The 22837-nt window shown below is 41.6% G+C and overlaps 1 protein-coding gene and 1 non-coding gene across 3 annotated transcripts in view; both read right to left on the bottom strand.

The window, feature by feature from the left end:
* Nucleotides 1-565: 565 nt before the first annotated feature.
* Nucleotides 566-22837, bottom strand: part of RNF103 (ring finger protein 103) — a 127503-nt gene continuing 105231 nt past the window's right edge. For both annotated transcript variants that reach the window (XM_060169930.1, XM_060169931.1), the window contains 3 exons: nucleotides 4723-4844; nucleotides 1442-1556; nucleotides 566-1091 (listed from right to left, as the gene is read on the bottom strand). In XM_060169930.1, coding sequence (XP_060025913.1) covers nucleotides 949-1091; nucleotides 1442-1556; nucleotides 4723-4844 — 380 coding nt within the window. In that variant the 3' untranslated portion in view covers nucleotides 566-948. The remainder of the gene's footprint in view (nucleotides 1092-1441; nucleotides 1557-4722; nucleotides 4845-22837) is intronic.
* LOC132532040 (U6 spliceosomal RNA) lies at nucleotides 8491-8597 on the bottom strand. Its single transcript, XR_009544299.1, has one exon. It is a non-coding gene; the product is annotated as a U6 spliceosomal RNA (small nuclear RNA).

Here is a 22837-nt window from a genome sequence, read left to right as displayed (position 1 = left end):
CCCACACAAATATAAATTGCTACTGCTGAATTATTTCAAAATATAACTTAGAAATGTGTGAGTTGTTGACAATGCATGACCACACCATGCCTCTTTCACCAGTCAGCTCCTGGCTTTGAGAAAGCACTGATGTGTACGCCCATATCCCATGCATCCAAGACAGTCAGCTTAACGCAGGGAAAGGCAATCAGAGGGTGAAAGAGGCCTAATCTCACAGCTGTCTGCAACTTGCAATGGGAAGGAAAGGGAGGAAAGCTACAGACACACACACACCCCTCAGGACACACATGATATAGTTCCCCAGCCAACAAGACAAGGGGTCACAATTCCCAAGCATACTTTTGCTTACACAGATGACAAAAAGCAGAAGAGTAGCTCGCACAGCACATCTGTGAAGGCTGGGGAGCACAGGGTCCACAAAGCAGAAGCCCTTTCAGCTGAGCTTCTGAATCCCATGTGCCCTGCTATAGCACCTCCTCTTTCCAAGGCCAACATATAAAATAATTTGGGACAGCAAACACCTTGAAAGTTCATTGCACCCAACAATCTACAATGAGACCAAATGTTAAAGCAGAAATTTATTAAAATCCATTTATATAGTGTTTTACAGACAAAAAAAAATATACAGAGTCCTCAACATTCAGGCAATCGACTCTATTCTCAGAAGTGCTTCGTGAGAAGACACACTTCTTTGCCCTCATCCCCCAAAAGATACTTCTGTTTATTCCCCTGAAAATGATGCATTTATTACACTGCCTCTCAAAACAATTCCATTGAGATCCCCAAACCTCTGCAGAGAGTGAAGAGAGATTAGCAGAGAACATTCTCCAGAACGCAGTGCCTCACCCAGAGGTGTAGTGCAAGAGATACAGAAAACGGCGGAGGCTTCAAGGAGTGCGCGCCCGGTGACAGGGCCGGAGGAGAGCCTGCGGGCCCGGCTGGGCGGCCCTAGCTGCGGAGTGTGGCCAGACGGGACTGCATGGCCTCCAGGGCCTCTTCCTCCTCCTCATCTTCTGATGCAGCCATTGCTCCTGCAAGTTCAGGCTCTGGGAGGGCATCGGTCACCTTACTAGGTGCTTTGCCCAAGGCCCCTGTAAAGAGACAGCAGGCAGATCAACAAAACATCAGCTTAAGCAAGTGATCCCTCATTTTCTCTGTCCTCCATACCTGGTTCACTTTGACAAGAAACAGAAAAGGGGCAATAAAACAGCTGTTTTGGTGGGGTTTTGCTCACTATGACAAATGTGTGTAAACACCAACTTCTAATGATATCAAAGTCATAATAACTAAGGATTTTGATTGTTAGAACTTTGGTTCGAATCTAAAATAACAAATGTAGAAGGGAGTTATAATCTAAAGAAAAAGCTACTAGTTAATCTTGCGGATGCAAGAAGAACGGCCATAAAAGGAGAGGGGAAAGAGGAAGGATCTTGGGTCATACCTGCGGTGATTTCAAACAGAATTTTGTCAATTTCCATTTCTGCTGCTTCTTCCATTTCTTCTTGATCATCCATGCTTTCAAAAGTGTCCTCTAACATCTCTTCTATGATCCCAGCCTAAACACAGAATAAACCATGTCACTTCCCACAACTGTTTTATTCTTTTTTATAAATTTATTTATTTTTTGTTTGTTTATTTTTGGCTGCGTTGGGTCTTCATTGCTGCACGCGGGCTTTCTCTAGTTGCAGCAAGCGGGGGCTACTCTTCGTTGTGGTGCACGGGCTTCTCATGGCAGTGGCTTCTCGTTGCAGAGCACGGGCTCTAGGCACGCAGGCTCAGTAGTTGTGGCACACGGGCTCAGTAGTTGTGGCTCGCGGGCTCTAGAGCGCAGGCTCAGTAGTTGTGGCGCGTGAGCTTAGTTGCTCCGCGGCATGTGGGATCTTCCCGGACCAGGGCTCGAACCCATGTCCCCTGCATTGGCAGGTGGATTCTTAACCACTGCGCCACCAGGGAAGCCCCCGCAACTGTTAAATCCATTCCCAGCAGGCGCCCCTATGGGCCCAGCATCAACCGAGCTCTGGTGTCTCCAAGTCCTGTCCACGCTTTCACGGGCTAAGCCACAGACAGCTGGCTGCAGGCAACACCGCATGCTGTCTGCCCTCTCTGGAGGAAGCAAAAAGCCAAAGGGAAATTGCTCTCCAAATTTAGTACCAAGGTTGGAGGGGGGTGCCTCTATCAGCAGAGATTCACAAAGTAACTCAGACGCTAACGCAGCACGTGGGGAACAACTTGCTGAGATGAGAGGGTGCTGTCCCGGGAAGCATTTGCCCTGACGTTGCAAATCTATGCGTGCAGGAGTTGAAATACAGTATGAAAACTGGCTGGAGTCACAGTAGACACTATGATAACAAATACCAAGAGCGAGGTGGGGCTCCACGGAACCCCGAAAAGGCCTGTACTTCAGCACATCCAAGTTATAGCTGCTGGCCCAGGGCCTGCAGGGTCCTGGCAAGGATCAACCAATTCACCGAAGCCTGAGAGAACTGATAAGACAGTGTTTCGGGGCCCAACAAGGCAGTGCCTTCCACATTCCCTACTGGAAGCCCTGTGTCTGGTAGCCTGAAGCCAGCCAGTCAGCCTCCTTCGTTCTCAAGAGCACAGCGCCACTGCGGGCACGAGAAAACTGCTCTCCAACACCAGCCAACACAAGCAGACCCTGCGGTCTTCCCGAATGAGCAGTGTCATGCGAGCGCAAGGTCACGTCTGGCAGCTCCAGCCCTGGCTCTCCTGCACTCAGCCAGGGCATGACTCTCACCGACCATGCTGATGGTATCAGATTTAAAGCAAGCCCTCTCTCCTGCCTGTCCTGCTGTCAGACCACTCAAGTGACTCTTAATGGCATGAATCTAGCTAGTTCCATATTCTGCCCGTGCTCAGACCTTTCGCTCCCAACCAAAAGGAACAAATTCACATTCAAGGATACAAGTGGAGCCCTGTGGCCTGGGTGAATGGATCTTAGTGCTGGAGGCTAGTGGAAAAGAGGCCCATACATACTCACCATCCCAGTTAAAAGAGCCTAGGGCAGACTGACTAACAGCCCTCCACATCCTGGAGGGACAAGTGGCCATTCACTTACACATTCATCCAACCAGCAAACATTTGTCAAATGTATGCCCTGTGCCACACGCCAGGCCAGGGTCTGGGGACAAATGGAATGACTGAGATCATGTTGTTGCCCTCGACACGCTGGGACCCCGCCAGAGGCTTCAGTTTGCACCTGGAGATGCACCCTTGGATGAATTCAGGAAATATTTACTATCTACTACATGCAGGCCCTCCTCCAAATCTATACTATGCTCAGTATTCAGAAACTTTTGTGGAAAAGATCCCAGATTCTAAAAAAAGACTCCGCCCCTCAGATCCTGGTGGCTACGTAAGTCAGAGTGAGCAGGCCTGAAGTCATTTCAGAATTACCTTGTTGCCCAGTTCTAGATGGACAGGCATCACAACCTGGGCGATGAGACATCCACACGCCACTTGTAAAGGACAGACCCCGCTGACCTGGTGCCCTCCTGATGACTGCCCAAGGATTTCTCATTCCAAAGACCTGGGCTCTGGGCTTTTTATGTTGCCTTTCTTTTCTATCAATTTTCTTCTCCAGTTCCCGTCTCCCATGCCCTAGAGCCCTGTTTAGAACTCAAGTTCATACATAAAATTCCCTAGGAGGAAGGGAGGCAGCTTCTCTGCACAAGCTGCAAACAAGAATTTGAGGTGTACCGTCTGGGCTCTCAGGCCACGGGTTCAAAGTGTGAAACAGCACCTGATGAGGCACCTCTTATCACCATGTCCTCTGAGGCAGCTCAGGCATCTGTGCTCCAACCCCAGATCTGTCACCTCCTACCAAGGTCACTCAGATAAGTTACCTGGCAACTTGAAGACTCAGTTTCCTACTCCTGTATAAAATGGGGGAAAAAATCCCTCCCTCCCAAGGTGGCTGGGAGGACTTTCTAGGAGAGCATGTGTGCAGCACCACTGGCAGGTGGGGGCTCAGTAACTACGCCCTGTCCCCCATCTGAAGGCCACCAGGACAGGTCCCTGCCCGGCCCTGATCCCGGGACACTAGGTATTTACTGCTTTCTATTTGGTTCTCAGTTTCCTTTTCTAGTCTAAGACGGGGTCAGCCAACGACAGCCTGCAGGCCAAACCCAAGCCACTGCCTACTTTCATAAATAAAGTTTTATGAGAACCCAGTCATGACCGTTTGTTTACACGTGATCTACGGCTGCTTTCATGCTACAGGTAGAGCTGAGTAGTTACAACAGAGACGCATGGCCCACCAAGTAAAAACTACATTTACTATCCAGCCCTTTACAAGAAAAGTTTGCCCATCCCTGGTCTTGACACCTCCCTTGCCAGCTTTGTCAACACTCCCCTGGGACAAACAGAGGAACCTGGGTTTCTTTCTGTTTCCTTGTTCATGTCAGAACCCATAAATCCTAGGTCGCTGAATCCCACGCAGTTGCTTCCTGGGTCTCCCACCTCCCCTAGAGCTCTGGGTATACTCTCGCTTCTTCTAAGGAACACCCTGGCAATCTGACCCAGCCTCTGCCACGCTCAGCTCAGACAGTTTCAACCAATGTTAACAGCTGCTCCTCTGTCCTCAAAATCATTTCTGTCTGGCAGCAGTGGCCTGTCTACTCCTGCCCAGCCCCGGCCCTACAGCCCCTGCCGCTTGCTGACTCTTAGCGCTTTGGAACAGGACACAGAGTGGCCCCAGGGCACCTTCATCATCTCTTTGGACAGCTCCCGCATGGTGGCCTGGATTTCTGGGATCTTCACCAGACTCTGCATGGCCTTCATCACTTCTGTGCTCCTCTGCAGGGAACCAGCCACTCGCAAAACCGCTGAAAGGGAAAGATGACAGTCAGGATTGCTCAACAGAATGTGACGCAGGATGGAATAAAGAAAGACAGTCAAGGGCTCCTCTGGTGGCGCAGTGGTTGGGAGTCTGCCTGCTGATGCAGGGGACACGGGTTTGTGAACCGGTCCGGGAAGATCCCACATGCCGCAGAGCGGCTGGGCCCGTGAGCCATGGCCGCTGAGCCTGCACGTCCGGAGCCTGTGCTCCGCAACGGGAGAGGCCACAGCAGTGAGAGGCCCGCGTACCGCAAAAAAACAAAAAAAAAAAGAAAGAGTCAAATCAAAAGCTATTCTAATAAAAGTCAGCAATAGTGGGCGGACTCCCAAAGCTATTTATGCACCTGTAGACTACATTGCTGTCCTTGGACCAAGACTGACTTTCCTAAATTGTGTGCTACTTTGGCTACAATAGGTACAAACTCTCCGAGCACCCACACCAACCAGCTGATCTGGAGAATGGCCTGAAAGCCTGCATCTGACCTTTAGGGAAGGAAGCCAGCTAGGCATGATGTCACCCCCAGGACAAGTCACACACGGGAGGAATGGCTCTAGGCGGGCCTTGCTGGGGCCACACTGGAAAAGAGGCTTTAAGCAACCCAAGCAGTGCTCCCCACACACCAGCCTACGGAGGGTGGCTGCCCGGGAGGGGCCTGCTGCTGGTCCACAGGAAAATGAGAGTGAGTATGTGTCAGTGTGAGACAGCTACAGCTCCTCGTTACAAAAAATGTTCTGCTGTCTGAGATCATACACATACTATATATTCTTTATAAGAAATCGTGGTAGTAACATATGATCATTTCTCCCCCCTGAAGTCTTTAACATGTCAAAATAAAAGCTGGCAACCCTTCAAATCTGTTTTGAAATTTCATGAGACTTAAAAGTTCTGAGAAATGCCTCACTTCCAGCTGTTCACCAAAACCGGTGCACAGGGCTCCCCAGCTACCCCAGGAATCACCACCAATCCGCCTCTGTATAAATCCAGACTCCAGGAAGCTAAGGAAAACAAGGGGCAAGGAAACAAGAGGAACCAGAGAAATGCCTGTCTGACATACATAGCATTTTGTGATTTTTCTAAAGGAGTAAGGAAGTTTGCTAGTTGCAGAGAATACTTCTTTTCCCTTGACACTGAAAAGGGAAAGTAAAATATTTATCTATTAAGATCAGTCTAATTATAGAGAAGAAGTATTAAGAATCTGTATGGCTGAAATAAGCAATAAATTATATATGCCATTATAATGATATAAGAAAGACAGAAATTCTACAATGTTAAAGTTACTATTATTATTGTAAAAAGGTAAGTGATGGGAGGAAGAGAAGAAGGGTAAAAATAAAGCAAATTCCGGGCTTCACTGGTGGCGCAGTGGTTGAGAGTCCGCCTGCCGATGCAGGGGACACGGGTTCGTGCCCCGGTCCGGGAAGATCCCACATGCCGCGGAGCAGCTGGGCCCGTGAGTCATGGCCGCTGAGCCTGCGTGTCTGGAGCCTGTGCTCTGCAACAGGAGAGGCCACGACAGTGAGGCCCGTGTACCGCAAAAAAAATAAAAATAAAAAAATTTAAAAAAAATAAAGCAAACTTCATATAGTTCTGCTTGAATGATACAAGTTTGATGTCTACACAGGCATATGTTTTATCCTAATTTGCATCCTGAGTCTGTATCCCAGAGAGAGGGGCTGAATATGACATGTGTTCAATAAACTTTTTTGAATTAGTAAAAATAAAAAGACAAAAACTCAAAACCAAGAAGATACATATTGATACATGAGAAAAGTAAAATACTGGACCAAAATGTATTTTCTATATTCCACAAGGAAAAAGCACACGTGGCAGAAAAAATAATTTTATAAATAAAAATAGTGACCCCCCACAAGAGAATGAGAAGACAAGCCAAAAGCTGGAAGAAAATATTTTCATTAGACATTTCTGATAAAGGACTGTTATCTAACATATACAAAGAACTCTTAAAGCTTATCAATAAGAAAATGAACAACTCAGTCAAAAACGGGCAGAAGACCTAAACAGACAACTCACCAAAGAAGATATACAGATGGCAAAAAAGCACATAAAAAGATGTTCAACATCCTATGTCATTAGGGAAATGCAAATTAAAACAACAATAAGATACGAGCATACACCTATTAGAATGGTCAAAATCCAAAACACTGACAACACCAAATGCTGGTGAGGATGTGGAGCAATAGGAACGCTCAATCATTGCTGATGGGAATGAAAAATGGTACAGCCACTTTGGAAGACAGTTTGTCAGTTCCTTACAAAACTAAACATACTCTATTTTTTTTAACATCTTTATTGGAGTATAATTGCTTTACAATGGTGTGTTAGTTTCTGCTGTATAACAAAGTGAATCAGCTATATGTATACATATATCCCCATATCTCCTCCCTCTTGCATCTCCCTCCCTCCCACCCTCCCTAGCCCACCCCTCTAGGTGGACACAAAGCACCAAGCTGATCTCCCTGTGCTATGCAGCTGCTTCCTACTAGCTATCTGTTTTACATTTGGTAGTGTATATACGTCCATGCCACTCTCTCACTTCGTCCCAGCTTACCCTTCCCCCTCCCCGTGTCCTCAAGTCCATTCTCTATGTCTGCGTCTTTATTCCTGTCCTGCCCCTAGGTTCTTCAGAACTTTTTTTTTTTTTAGATTCCATAAATATGTGTTAGCATATGGTATTTGTTTTTCTCTGACTTCACTCTGTATGACAGTCTCTAGGTCCATCCACCTCACTACAAATATCTCAATTTCATTTCCTTTTATGGCTGAGTAATATTCCATTGTATACATGTGCCACATCTTCGTCATCCATTCATCTGTCAATGGATGCTTAGGTTGCTTCCATGTCCTGGCTACATACTCTTACCATATGATCCAGCAATAGCCCTCCTTGGTATTTATTCAAAGGAGTTAAATACTTATGTCCACACAAAAACTTGCACATGGACGTTTATGGCAGCTTTATTTGTAATTGCCAAAACTCGGAAGCAACCAAGATATTGCTTGTAAGTGAACAATAATAATGGATAAATGAAGTGTGGTACATCCACACAATGAATATTATTCAGCACTAAGAAGCAATGAGCTATCAAGTCATGAAAAGACCTGGAGAAACCTTACATGCATATTACTAAGTGAAAGAAATCAATCTAAAAGGCAACATACTGCATGATTCCAATGATATGACATTCTGGAAAAGAGAAAATTATGGAGACAGTAAAAAGGTTGCCAGGGGTTAAGGGTGGGAGGGATGAATAGGCAGATCACAGAAAAATTTTAGCTGTATATATTTCACAATAAAATAAGAATCTCCAAAATAAAAAGGTTAAAATTCTACAGAAAACATTAATAAGTTAGCATTATAAAAACTAGCTGACATTTAAACTTAGAAAGACCAAAGTCACACAGAGGGGGTCGTGAAACACAATGAGTAGCACTTCATGGTTACAGCTCTTTGTGCTCAGCTCCTCCCCAGCAGCCCCGCCCAGGCCTCCTGCAGGCCCTCCAGTGTCCCAGGCTCCCTCCACCTTCAGGGCCTCCCTCTGCACAGTGCCAGGGCCCCCTGACATCTCTAGAGAGTGGGGACTTGGTGGGCGGATTTCCTTTTTGTTTGTTCTTCAAATACGGTACCCTTCATGAATTTGCACGTCATCCTTGTTCAGAGGCCATATTGACCTTCTCAGTAAGGTTCCCATTTTGGTAGCTGTGCTGCCCAAGACAGCACTAGGTTTGTTTTTTATTTGGAGGTGGACTCACGATTTTATTCCCAGTGCCTAGCACTGTGCCCTCACACAGCTGACACTCAAATATTTGTTGAATAAACCAATGAATGGTTGAAAACAACAGAGAACTATGATATTCAAACTGGGTAAAGAAATTAAACATATTAGTGCCTTAATAGTAAACAGCACTGAGGTGGTTTTATAAAGACTCAAGTGGTCCTACATAAAATGACATATTTAGTATTAGGTCAGAAGTAGGTTTTTCCTTTTTTGTACTGACCACAAAAATTCCAGAACATTTCTTTACAGAAATAAGTAAAACAGTAACCAATTTCAGATGGCAAAAGGAGTGTGAGAGATCTCAACAGAAACTAGCTCTCCTCAAGTTTTCAATTACAGACACAGTATGACTGCATACTTGTGACAAAAACAGATCAGTAGATGTAGTAAAAGAAACTAAAACCAAAAACAACATAAACGGATTTAAAGAGATTAATGTTTTAGCATTTCATTGTGAAGAATTTCAAACATACACAAAGTAGGCAAGTGTCATTTCACCACAAGAGACACGATGGCAAATAAGCATATGAAAAAATGTTCCTAATCATCAACCATTAGGGAAATACAAATTAAAACAACAATCAGATAGCTCTACACACCCATCAGAATGGCTAAAAGAAAAAATAGTGACACCACCCAATTTTTTTGTTTGTTTTGTTTTCAAATTTTTATTGCCAGAGATTTAGTCTATTAGGCATGGTACGCTTGACTTTTTTTTTTTTTAAACATCTCTGTTGGAGTATAATTGCTTTACAATGGTGTGTTAGTTTCTGCTGTATAACAAAGTGAATCAGCTATATATATACATATATCCGCCTATCCCCTCCTTCTTGCATCTCCCTCTCACCCTCCCTAGCCCACCCCTCTAGGTGGTCACAAAGCACCGAGCTGATCTCCCTGTGCTATGCAGCTGCTTCCCACTAGCTATCTATTTTACATTTGGTAGTGTATATATGTCCATGCCACTCTCCACTTCGTCCCAGCTTACCCTTCCCCCTCCCCGTGTCCTCAAGTCCATTCTCTACGTCTGTGTCTTTATTCCTGTTCTGCCCCAAGGTTCATCAGAACCATTTGTTTTTTTTAGATTCCATATATATGTGTTAGCATACGGTATTTGTTTTTCTCTTTCTGACTTACTTCACACTGTATGAAGACTCTAGGTCCATCCACCTCACTACAAATAACTCAATTTCATTTCTTTTTATGGCTGAGTAGTATTCCACTGCATACATGTGCCACATCTTCTTTATCTATTCATCGGTCGATGGACACTTAGGTTGTTTCCATGCCCTGTCTATTGTAAATGGTGCTGTAATGAACATTGTGGTACATGACTCTTTTTGAATTATGGTTTTCTCAGGGTATATGTCCAGTAGTAGGATTGCTGGGTCGTATGGTAGTTCTATTTTTAGTTTTTTAAGGAATCTCCATACTGTTCTCCATAGTCGCTGTATCAATTTACATTCCCATCAACAGTGCAAAAGGGTTTCCTTTTCTCCACACCCTCTACAGCATTTATTGTTTGTATATTTTTTGATGATGGCCATTCTGACCAATGTGAGGTGATACCTCCTTGTAGTTTTGATTTGCATTTCTCTAATGATCACTGACGTTGACCATCCTTTCATGTGTCTGTTGGCAATCTGTATGTCTTCTTTGGAGAAATGTCTATTTAGGTCTTTTGCCCATTTCTGGTTGTACTGTTTGTTTTTTTTGATATTAAGCTGCTTGTATATTTTGGAGATTAATCCTTTGTCAGTTGCTTCATTTGCAAATATTTTCTCCCATTCTGAGGGTTCTCGTTTCATCTTGTTTATGGTTTCCTTTGCTGTGCAAAAGCTTCTAAGTTTCGTTAGGTCCCATTTGTTTATTTTTGTTTTTATTTCCATTTTTCTAGGAGGTAGGTCAAAAAGGATCTTGCTGTGATTTATATCATAGAGTGTTCTGCCTGTTTTCCTCTAAGAGTTTGATGGTGTCTGGCCTTACACTTAGGCCATTTTGAGTTTATTTTTGCGTATGGTGTTAGGGAGTGTTCTAATTTCATTCTTTTACATGTAGCTGTCCAGTTTTCCCAGCACCACTTATTGAAGAGGCTGTCTTTTCTCCATTGTATATTCTTGCCTCCTTTATCAAATATAAGGTGACCATATGTGCGTGGGTTTATCTCTGGGCTTTCTATCCTGTTCCATTGATCTATACTTCTGTTTTTGTGCCAGTACCATACTGTCTTGATTACTGTAGCTTTGTAGTACAGTCTTAAGTCAGTGAGCCTGATTTCTCCAGCTCCATTTTTCTTTCTCAAGATTGCTTTGGCTATTCGGGGTCTTTTGTGTTTCCATACAAATTGTGCAATTTTTTGTTCTAGTTCTGTGAAAAATACCATTGGTAGTTTGATAGGGATTGCATTGAATCTGTAGATTGCTTTGGGTGGTATAGTCATTTTACCAATGTTGGTTCTTCCAATCCAAGAACACAGTATATCTCTCCATCTGTTTGTGTCATCTTTGATTTCTTTCATCAGTGTCTTATAGTTTTCTGAGTACAGGTCTTTTGTCTCCTTAGGTAGGTTTATTCCTAGATATTTTATCCTTTTTGTTGCAGTGGTAAATGTGAGTGTTTCCTTAATTTCTCTTTCAGATTTTTCATCTTTAGTGTATAGGAATGAAAGAGATACCTGTGCATTAATTTTGTATCCTGCTACTTTACCAAATTCATTGATTAGCTCTAGTAGTTTTCTGGTAGCATCTTTAGGATTCTCTATGTACACTATCATGTCATCTCCAAACAGTGACAGTTTTACTTCTTCTTTTCCGATGTGGATTCCTTTTATTTCTTTTTCTTCTCTGATTGCTATGGTGAAAACTTCCAAAACTATGTTGAATAATAGTGGTGAGAGTGGGCAACCTTGTCTTGTTCCTGATCTTAGTGGAAATGGTTTCAGCTTTTCACCATTGAGAACGATGTTGGCTGTGGGTTTGTCATATATGACCTTTATTATGTTGAGGTAAGTTCCCTTTATGCTTACTTTCTGGAGGGTTTTTTTCATAAATGGGTGTTGAATTTTGTTGAAAGCTTTTTTTGCATCTATTGAGATCGTCATATCATTTTTATCCTTCAATTTGTTAATATGGTATATTACATGGATTGATTTGCGTATATTGAAGAATCTTTGCATTCTTGGGAAAAAACCCACTTGATCATGGTGTATGATCCTTTTAATGTCCTCTTGGATTCTGTTTGCTAGTATTTTGTTGAGGATTTTTGCATCTATGTTTATCAGAGATATTGGTCTTTAATTTTCTTTTTTTATAGTATCTTTGTCTGGTTTTGGTATCAGCGTGATGGTGGCCTCGTAGAATGAGTTTGGGAGTGTTCCTCCCTCTGCTATACTTTGGACGAGTTTGAGAAGGATAGGTGTTAGCGCTTCTCTAAATGTTTAATAGAAATAGCCATCCGATCCTGGGCATTTGTTTGTTGGAAGATTTTTAATCACAGTTTCAATTTCAGTGCTTGTGATTGGTCTGTTTATATTTTCCATTTCTTCCTGGTTCAGTCTCAGAAGGTTGTGCTTTTCTAAGAATTTGTCCATTTCTTCCACGTTGTCCATTTTATTGGCATACAGTTGCTTGTAGTAATCTCTCATGATCCTTTGTATTTCTGCAGTGTCAGTTGTTACTTCTTTTTCATTTCTAATTTTACTGATTTGTCTTCTCCCTCTTTTTCTTGATAAGTCTAGCTAATGGTTTATCAATTTTGTTTATCTCTCGAAGAACCAGGTTTTAGTTTTATTAACCTTTGCTATTGTTTCCTTCATTTCTGTTTCATACAGTTCTGATCTGATCTTTACGATTTCTTTCCTTCTGCTAACTTTGGGGGGTTTTTTGTTCTTCTTTCTCTAACTGCTGTAGGTTTTTAGGTTATTTGCGATTTTACTTGTTTCCTGAGGTAGTATTGTACTGCTATAAACTTCCCTCTTAGAACTGCTTTTGCTACATCCATAGGTTTTGGGTCATACTGTTTTCATTGTCATTTGTTTCTAGGTATTTTTTCATTTCTTTAGTGATCTCTTGGTTATTTAGTAGCCTCCAACACATGTTTAGCCTCCATGTGTTTGTATTTTTTACAGTTTTTTTCATCTAACTGATATCTAGTCTCAGAGCACTGTGATCGGAAAATATACTTGATACGATTTCAATTTTCTTAAATTTACCAAGGCTTGATTTGTGACCCAAGATATGATCTATCCTGGAGAATGTTCCATGAGCACTTGAGAAGAAAGTGTATTCTGTTGTTTTTGGATAGAATGTCCTATAAATATCAATTAAGTCCATCTTGTTTAATGTGTAATTTAAAGCTTGTGTTTCCTTATTTATTTTCATTTTGGATGATCTGTCCATTGGTGAAAGTGGGGTGTTAAAATCTCCTACTATTACTGTGTTACTGTCGATTTCCCCTTTTATGGCTGTTAGCATTTGCCTTATGTATTGAGGTGCTCCTATGCTGGGTGCATAAATATTCACAGTTGTTATATCTTCTTCTTGGATTGATCCCTTGATTATTATGTAGTGTCCTTTTTTTCTTGTAAAAGTCTTTATTTTAAAGTCTATTTTGTCTGATATGAGAATTGCTACTCCAGCTTTCTTCTGATTTCCATTTGCATGAAATACCTTTTTCCATCCCCTCATTTTCAGTCTGTATGTGTCTCTAGGTCTGAAGTGAGTCTTTGTAGACAGCATATATACGGGTCTTGTTTTTGTATCCATTCAGCCAGTCTGTCTTTTGGTTGGAGCATTTAATCCATTTACATTTAAGGCAATTATCGTTATGTATGTTCCTAGTACCATTTTCTTAATTGCTTTGAGTTTGTTTTTGTAGGTCTTTTCTTTCTCTTGTGTTTCCTGCCTAGAGAAGTTCCTTTAGCATTTGTTGTAAAGCTGGTTTGGTGGTGCTGAATTCTCTTAGCTTTTGCTTGTCTGTAAAGGTTTTAATTTCTCCGTCAAATCTGAATGAGATCCTTGCTGGGTAGAGTAATCTTGGTTGTAGGTTTTTCTCCTTCATCACTTTAAATATGTCCTGCCACTCCCTTCTGGCTTGCAGAGTTTCTGCTGAAAGATCAGCTGTTAACCTTATGGGGATTCCCTTGTATGTTATTTGTTGCTTTTCCCTTACTACTTTTAATATTTTTTCTCTGTATTTAGCTTTTGATAGTTTGGTTAATATGTGTCTTCGTGTGTTTCTCCTTGGATTTATCCTGTATGGGACTCTCTGCACTTCCTGGACTTGACTGACTATTTCCGATTCCATGTTAGGGAACTTTTTGACTATTATCTATTCAAATATTTTCTCAGTCCCTTTCTTTTTCACTTCTTCTTCTGGGACCCCTATAATTCGAATGCTGACACAGTTAATGCTGTCCCAGAGGTCTCTGAGACTGTCCTCAATTCTTTTCATTCTTTTTTCTTTATTCTGCTCTGTGGTAGTTATTTCCACTATTTTATCTTCCAGGTCACTTATCCACTCTTCAGCCTCAGCTATTCTTCTATTGATTCCTTCTAGAGATTTTTAAGTTTCATCTATTGTGTTGTTCGTTTGTTTGCTCTTTAATTCTTCTAGGTCCTTGTTAAACGTTTCCTGTATTTTCTCCATTCTATTTCCCAGATTTTGGATCATGTTCACTATCATTACTCTGAGTTCTTTTTCAGGTAGAATGCCTATTTCCTCTTTATTTGTTTGGTCTGGTGGGTTTTTACTCTTCTCCTTCATCTGCTGCCTATTTCTCTGTCTTATCATTTTGCTTATCTTACTGTGTTTGGGGTCTCCTTTTCACAGGCTGCAGGTTTGCAGTTCCTGTTGTGTTTGGTGTCTGCCCCAGTGGCTAAGGTTGGCTCAGTGGGTTCTGTAGGCTTCCTGGTGGAGGACACTGGTGCCTGTGTTCTGGTGGATGAGGCTGGATCTTGTCTTTCTGTTGGGCAGGACTGAGTCTGGTGGTGTGTTTTGGGGTGTCTGTGAAGTTATGATTTTAGGCAGCATCCCTGCTAATAGGTGGAGCTGTGTTTCTGTCTTGCTAGTTGTTTGGCATGGGGTGTCCAGCACTGGAGCTTGCTGGTCATTGAATGGAGCTGGGTCTTAGTGTTGAGTGGGAGATCTCTGGGAGAGCTCTCATTGATTGCTATTACATTGTTTCAGGAGGTCTCTGTTGGTCCAATGTCCTGAACTCGGTCTCCCACCTCAGAGGCTCAGGCCTGACACCCACCGGAGCACCAAGACCCTGTGTGCCACACGGCTCCAATCTGCTGAAACTGGAACCTGGTGCACAGGTGATGGGAATGCAAAATGGTACAGCTGCTGTAGAAAACAGTCTGGCAGTTCCCACCACTCCCTGGGAGATGGGAGACCAGCCTGGGGTCCAAGTCTTGGGTGCGGCAGGCTCACTTCCCTCCTCACCCGGCTCCAGCCCTCCTCAGCCCACCCAATTTTGAGGATGCAGAAAAACTGGATCACTCATACACTGGCAGGTGGGAATTTTAAATGGTACCACCACTCTGGACAACAGCTTGACAGTTTCTGATATGCAACCATAAAACCCAGCAATTGTTCTACTGGCCAGTTATCCCAGAGAAGTGAAGACTTAAGTTCAAGCAAAACTCTACACACATTTATAGCAGCTTTATTCATAGTAGCTGATAAATGGAAACAACCCAAGTATCCTTCAGGTGAATGGTTAATCAAACTGTGGTACATCCGTACCATGGAATACTACTCAGCAAGATAAAAAAGCAATGAACTACTGATACATGCAAAAACCTGTTTAACTGCCAGAGAATTACACTGAGTGAAAAAAAGTCAATCTAAGGGGGTGTTGGGCAAAATAGGTGAAGGTGATTAAGAGGTACAAACTTCCAGTTATAAAATAAATAAGTCATGGGGATGTCATGTACAGCACAGGGAATTATAGTCAAAAATATTGCAATAACTTTGTAGGGTGACAGTTACTAGATTTATTGAGGTGATCAAGTTGTAAAGTATATAAATGTCAAATCACTACACTGTACATCTGAAACTACTGTAATATTATATGCTGATTATACTTCAATTAAAAAAAAGAAGAAAAAGAGGAAAAAAAGCCAATCCCAAGAGATTATATCCAGTCTGATTCTTACATAACATTCTTGAAATGATAAAATTATAAAATGAAGAACAAATTAGTGATTGCCAGATATAAGGAGGGGGTGGGGATGGGAGGGAAGTGGGTTTGGTTACAGAAGCGCAGCATGAGAGATCCCTGTAGTGATGGAAACTGGAAGCATTCTAAAGCTTGACTGTATCAGTGCTGACTGCCTGGTTGTGATACCTACTTTAACTCTGCAAGATGTTACCACTGGGGAAAATGGATAAAGGGTATACACAGAATCTTTCTATTATTTCTTACAACTGCATGTATGTGAATCTATTAACTCTCTAAAAACTTAATTTAAAAAATCCCTGAGAAGAGTATATAAAAACAAACAACATTATGTTTCCATGCCTGCTAGAGACACAAATGAAAAAAAAATACACATAAAAATACAAGTTCTAAAACAAACAGCCCAAACAAAAAATGGGTGGAAGATCTAAATAGACATTTCTCCAAAGAAGACATTCAGACAGCCAAAAAGCACATGAAAAGATGCTCAACATCACTAATTATTAGAGAAATGCAAATCAAAACTACAATGAGGTATCACCCCTCACACCAGTCAGAATGGCCATCATCAAAAAAATCTACAAACAATAAATGCTGGAGAGGGTGTGGAGAAAGGGGAACCCTCCTACACCATTGGTGGGAATGTAAATTGGTACAGCCACTATGGAGAACAGTATGGAGGTTCCGTAAGAAAACTAAAAACAGAGCTACCATGTAATCCAGCAATCCCACTCCTGGGCGTATGTCTGGAGGAAATCATAATTTGAAAAGATACATGCACCCCTATGTTCCTAGCAGCACTATTCACAATAGTCAAGACATGGTAACAACCTACATGTCCATCAACAGATGAATGGATAAAGATGTGGCACATATATACAATGGAATATTACTCAGCCATAAAAAGGAATGAAATTGTTATTTGTAATGAGGTAGATGGACCTAGAGTCTGTCATACAAAGTGAAGTCAGTCAGAAAGGGAAAAATAAATACCGTATGCTAATGCACATATATGGAATCTAAAAAAACAGTACTGGAGCCTAGTGGCAGGGCAAGAATAAAGATGCAGATGTAGAGAATGGACTTGAGGACACCATGGGGGAAGGGTAAGCTGGGACGAAGTGAGAGAGCAACACTGACATATATACACTACCAAATGTAAAATGGATGGCTAGTGGGAAGCAGCCGCATAGCACAGGGAGATCAGCTCAGTGCTTTGTGATGACCTAGAAGGGTGGGATAGGAAGGATGGGAGGGAGGCTCAAGAGGGAGCGGATATGGGGATATATGTACACATATTGCTGATTCACTTTGTTGTACAACAGAAACTAACACAACATTGTAAAGCAATTATACTCCAATAAAGATATTTAAACAAAAAAAAGAACCAAAAACAAATTGCAAAAAAAAAAGAAAAGAAACATGCACCCCATTGTTCATTGCAGCGCTATGGACAATAGCGAGGACATAGAAGCAACCTAAATGTCCATTGACAGAGGAATGGACAAAGAAGATGTGGTACATATATACAGTGGAATATTACTCAGCCATAAAAAGAACAAAATAATGCAATTTGCAGCAACATGGATGGACCTAGAGATTGTCATACTGAGTGAAGTAAGTCACACAAAGACAAATATATCACTTATATGTGGAATCTAAAAAAATGATACAAATGAACTTATTTATTACAAACAGAAATAAATCACAGATGTAGAAAACAAACTTGTGGTTACCGGGGGGAAAGGGGTGGGGGAGGGATAAATTGGGAGAATGGGATTGACATATACATGAAACAGATAAGTAAAAAGGACCTACTCTATAGCATAGGGAACTCTACTCAATACTCTGTAATGGCCTACATGGGAAAAGAATCTAAAAAAGAGTGGATAATGAAATTTTTTTTTTTTTTTTTGCAGTACGCAGGCCTCACTGTTGTGGCCTCTCCCGTTGCGGAGCACAGGCTCCGGACGCGCAGGCTCAGCGGCCATGGCTCACGGGCCCAGCCGCTCCGTGGCATGTGGGATCCTCCCGGACCGGGGCACGAACCCGTGTCCCCTGCATCGGCAGGTGGACTCCCAACCACTGCGCCACCAGGGAAGCCCGAAAAAGTCATTTTTATAGGTAGAAAATGGCAGTTTCATGTGGTTCAGACTCATATGATTAAGTGTATCTATAGTCTTATCTTTGTATTATATTACAATTATTTGGTATATCATAATTATGTTAGAGTTCTGAAGAAGAATGTTGTTTTTATTGTTTGCCATGTATGTTTCTGTTATTTTGAAGTATTTTAATATGATTTTGTAGCTAATTAGAGAAAGAAAAAAAGAGTGAATATATGTATAACTGATTCACTTTGCTGTACACCTGAAACTAACACAACGTTGTAAATCATCTATACTCCAATAAAAAATTTTAAAAAGAGGAGAACTCTGAGAAAAAAACAAGTTCTGCTATGAATATTATAATAACAATAACCAAATATGGAAACAAAGTATCTAAACACAGACTTCACTTCATAATCAGTAGATTCAAAGACCAATAGACATAGTCTGAAAAGAAACTGACGCCAGGGCTTCCCTGGTAGCGCAGTGGTTAAGAATCCGCCCGCCAATACAGGGGACACGGGTTCAAGCCCTGGTCCAGGAAGATCCCACATGCCACAGAGCCACTAAGCCCATGCACCAAAACTACTGAGCCTGTGCTCTAGAGCCCACAAGCCACAACTACTGAGCCCGTGTGCCACAACTACTGAAGCCTGTGTGCCTAGAGCCTGTGCTCCACAACAAGAGAAGTCACCACAATGAGAAGTCTGCATTTCGCAACCAAGAGTAGCCCCCACTCTCCACAACTAGAGAAAGCCTGTGCGCAGCAACGAAGACCCAACGCAGCCAAAAAGTAAACTAAATAAATTTATTAAAAAATTAAAAAATAAGACCTTAAAAAAAAAAACCTGACGGCAATAATTAAAGCAACAAAACCACAAAGCTCTTTCTACTTATCACGGGTTCCTGTGGCAATTACAGTTAAATTAAAAAATCAGAAAAAGAAATTAAATATTAAAAATGGCATCAACAGCAAAATGCAGCTCCCTGATAGCAAGGGCCCAGGAGAGCAAACACTCACAAACTAGACTGACTGGTTTTTAAAAGCCATCTTAAATATGACAATTATAAGCAGAATGAATACAATTGTAAGAAAATATGGAATCTTAACAATCACATTTCACAGAAGTGACAAGTGAAAGCTCAGAGAAGTGATATTAAAAACATTCAAGCCTCGGGATTTCCCTGGTGGTCCAGCAGTTAAGACTCCGTGCTCCCAATGCAGGGGGCCCGGGTTGGATCCCTGGTCAGAGAACTAAGATCCCACACGCATGCCGCAACTAAAGATCCCTCCCACACGTGGCAATGAAGATCCTGAGTGCTGCAACTAAGACCCAGTGCAGCCAAATAAATAAATAAATATTTTTTAAAAAACCAAACATTCAAGCCTCGAAAGTATCTTTGAATAAGACACTTCTTCCTTATAACAAAGTTAAGAAAAACAGTTATATTAAGAAATAAAGAAGGGAAAGATAAAAATTAAAAGGAAAAGAAAACAGTACAAACATTCCATAATATGGGGAACCCAAACCAAAGGCCATAAAAGGGAATTACAGTCATAAAAAAATTATTGGAGCCATGCACATTTGGGAAACTTTCAAAAAAATTCTTTTAAATAAATTTATTTCTGGCTGTGATGGGTTTTCATTGCTGTGAGTGGGCTTTCTCTAGTTGCAGCAAGCAGGGGATACTCTTCCTTGTGGTATGCGGGCTTCTCATTGCAGTGGCTTCTCTTGTTGCCGAGCATGCGCTCTAGGCGCGTGGGCTTCAGTAGTTGTGGCACACGGACTCTAGAGCGCAGGCTCAGTAGTTGTGGTGCACGGGCTTAGGTGCTCCGTTCCATGTGGGATCTTCCCGGACTAGGGCTCGAACCCATGTCCCCTGCATTGGCAGGCGGATTCTTAACCACTGAGCCACCAGGGAAGTTCCAAACTCTCAAAATGTAAAGTGAAGTTTACTTATAATTTATAGGCTACCATTTGAAAAACTAATTTGAAGCAGTTTATTAAAAAGTCATGTATAGCAGGTATGATAAAATAAATACAAAGACTCGGAAGAGTGAGTTGACTCCATAAACGTAGGTCAGCAATGGTGTGAATAATGGTGGGGCTGGACAATTCTTTGTTGTAGGAGGCTGTTTTATGCTTTCTAGGACATTAGCAGCATCCCTGGCTCCTACTGACTAGATGCCGGTAGCAACACCCTACCTTGCCTAGTTGTGACAACCAAAATGCTACACTGCCAAATGTCCTCTGAAGGGCAAAATTGCTCCCTGTTGGGAGTCACTGACCTGGGCTAGTAAAGCTCCTGCAACTGAGAATAAACTTAGCTTTGAGCATTTCAACAGCTAAGGCACGAAGGTTAGTAGGGGGTTTAGGACACTCACCTGTAGAAGCATACTATCTTACTAGGAAAGATCATTTTTTCCAGCACTAGGCTCCAAGATAAATCTTGTACCACGATCTTTACTGACTGTACCAGTAACTATCAAATTTATAGAAATATTCGTCCTATGGCTGTTTCTTATCCATTAAAAAAAAAAAGCAAAAGAATACTATGAAAGCACAGCTTGGCAAAGGTATTTCTATAGGAAGCAAAACAGAGGGCTGGAATTGTGGCTTTCTGATGATCCCGCTTGCTGCAGGGATAAAAAGGCTTTAAATTCTACAGAGACGGCTGTCTCCAGTCACTCTCACCTAATGCCAATCACGGGCTCTTACACTACATTACAGCTGAGTAAAGTAAGTATTTTACTTACTTTACACTTACTTACTTACTTACTTTACTTACTTTTACACTTACTTACAGCTGAGTAAAGTAAGTATTTATATGAATAATGACTAAAATCAAATATAAAACAATGGAAACAATCAATCTGTTAGGGAGATAGATTTTTTTCACCCTTTAAAAAATTTCTCTTAATATTGTATTTTGTTTGTGCAAAGGAAAAATATTTCATTTGAAAAAAACAATTTGCTCTATAGAATTTGAATTTGTAAAAAATTTTGAGGGAAAACATTTAAAACCATTGTTAAACATCAGTATGGACAACAGTAACACAGATATGTATTTATTTTAGAAGACTACTATTGTTCAGGAGGCCTTAAAGAAACTGAATTTAATCTTACATATGTTATATCACTGTTAACCATTAAATGCCAAGTAAAGGGGAAAATATGTTCCTATTTGTTTATTTAAGGGCTTGGACTTGTAGAACTGGGTAATAAATAAATGTGTGTGTGTGTATGAAATGACATACTGTTAGACTAAATATATATATTTAGGTGGTACTCTAATAGAAGTTACTGTTGGACAAGAGGGCCGAGGGCACGACAAGGGAAATGGTGAACATTTACTTTTTATTTTATATATTTCTGTAGTATTTCTTTAAACAGTAAGCCTGCATAACTTAAATTACAAATACTAAAGAATTATGAAAAACGTGTTTTGATTCAACATCGGTTTAAATTTCAAAGCATCATGTTTTACCTGAAAGATCCAAACTTTGCAAACTCGCTTTGAAGTGCGCTAATCAAAGCTAGGAAACAAAGCAAAGAAACACAACAAAGAAGGAAATAGCAGCAGGTACAGAGGTAAGAGGAGCCGCCCTGGCCTGGCTCTCCATTTTCACTACCTCCCTCGCCCCTCTAGTCACTCTGCCCCCAGCACCCAAGAGCTTAGAGCTCCCCTTCAGTCTCTGCTGCCAGGACCCCATCATGGCCCCAACACCTGGGCCTGCCTCACTTTTTAAAAAAAATTTGGGGGTGGCAAAATAAACATAACATAAAATTTACTGTTTTAACCATTTTTAAGTGTACAGTTCAGTGGCATTAAGTACATCTGTATTGTTGTGCAACCATCACCATTATCCATTTCCAAAACTTTTTCATCTTCCCAAATTGAAATTCTGTCCTCATTAAACTCTTAACTCCCCATCTTCCCTCCCTGCAACTCCTGGCAACCACCATACTACTTTCTGGCTCTATGATTTTGACTATTCTATGTACCTCATAGAAGCAGAATCACTTTTGTGACAGGCATATTTCACTTAGCATAATGTCTTCAATGTTCATCCATGTTGTAACATGCCAGAACTTCCTTTTTAAAAAAAAAATTATTTATTTATTTGACTGCATCGGGTCTTAGTTGTGGCACGCAGGATCTTTCATTCCGGCATATGGGCTTCTTCTAGAGCACATGGGCTTAGTTGCCCCACAGCATGTGGGATCTTAGTTCCCCGACCAGGGATCGAACCCATGTCCCCTGCACTGGAAGGAGGATTCTTAACCACTGGACCACCAGTGAAGTCCCTTCCTTCCTTTTTAAGGCTGAATAATATTCCGTTGTGTGTATTATATACCATGTTTTATTTATCCATTCATCCTTCAATACACTTGGGTTGCCTTTACCTTCTGCCTATTATAAATAACACTGTTATGAACAGGGATGTACAAATATCTGAGTCCCTGCTTCCAATTCTTACTTACCCAGAAGTGGAATTTCTGGATCATTTGATAATTCTATTTCCCGCCCCACCTTTTTACCTGTCTCTTAACTTTTTCCCCCAACCAAAACATACTCATCATCTGTCTTGTTCTGCAAGAAACTGCTGTCAGAATGCTATCACTTGGAAAACATCTAATCATGACAAACGTATTAAGAGCTGACAAGGCTGAACATATTACCCCTCCCAGGGACATCTGCATTTGAATAGAGGAACAGCTTTAAAAATTAAATACTTATTTATTTATTTTTGGCTGTGTCGGGCCTTAGTTGCAGCGTGTGGGCTCCTTGTTGTGGCTGACGGGCTTCTCACTAGTTGTGGACCACGTGCTCAGCAGTTGCAGCGCACAGGTTTAGTTCCCAGACCAGGGCTCGAACCCGTGTCCCC

The sequence above is a fragment of the Lagenorhynchus albirostris genome, chromosome 13 (assembly GCF_949774975.1).
Source record: "Lagenorhynchus albirostris chromosome 13, mLagAlb1.1, whole genome shotgun sequence".
Taxonomy (NCBI): Eukaryota; Metazoa; Chordata; class Mammalia; order Artiodactyla; family Delphinidae; genus Lagenorhynchus; species Lagenorhynchus albirostris.
Note: the sequence above shows the minus strand (reverse complement) of the source record. Positions and strands in the feature narration are given on the sequence as shown.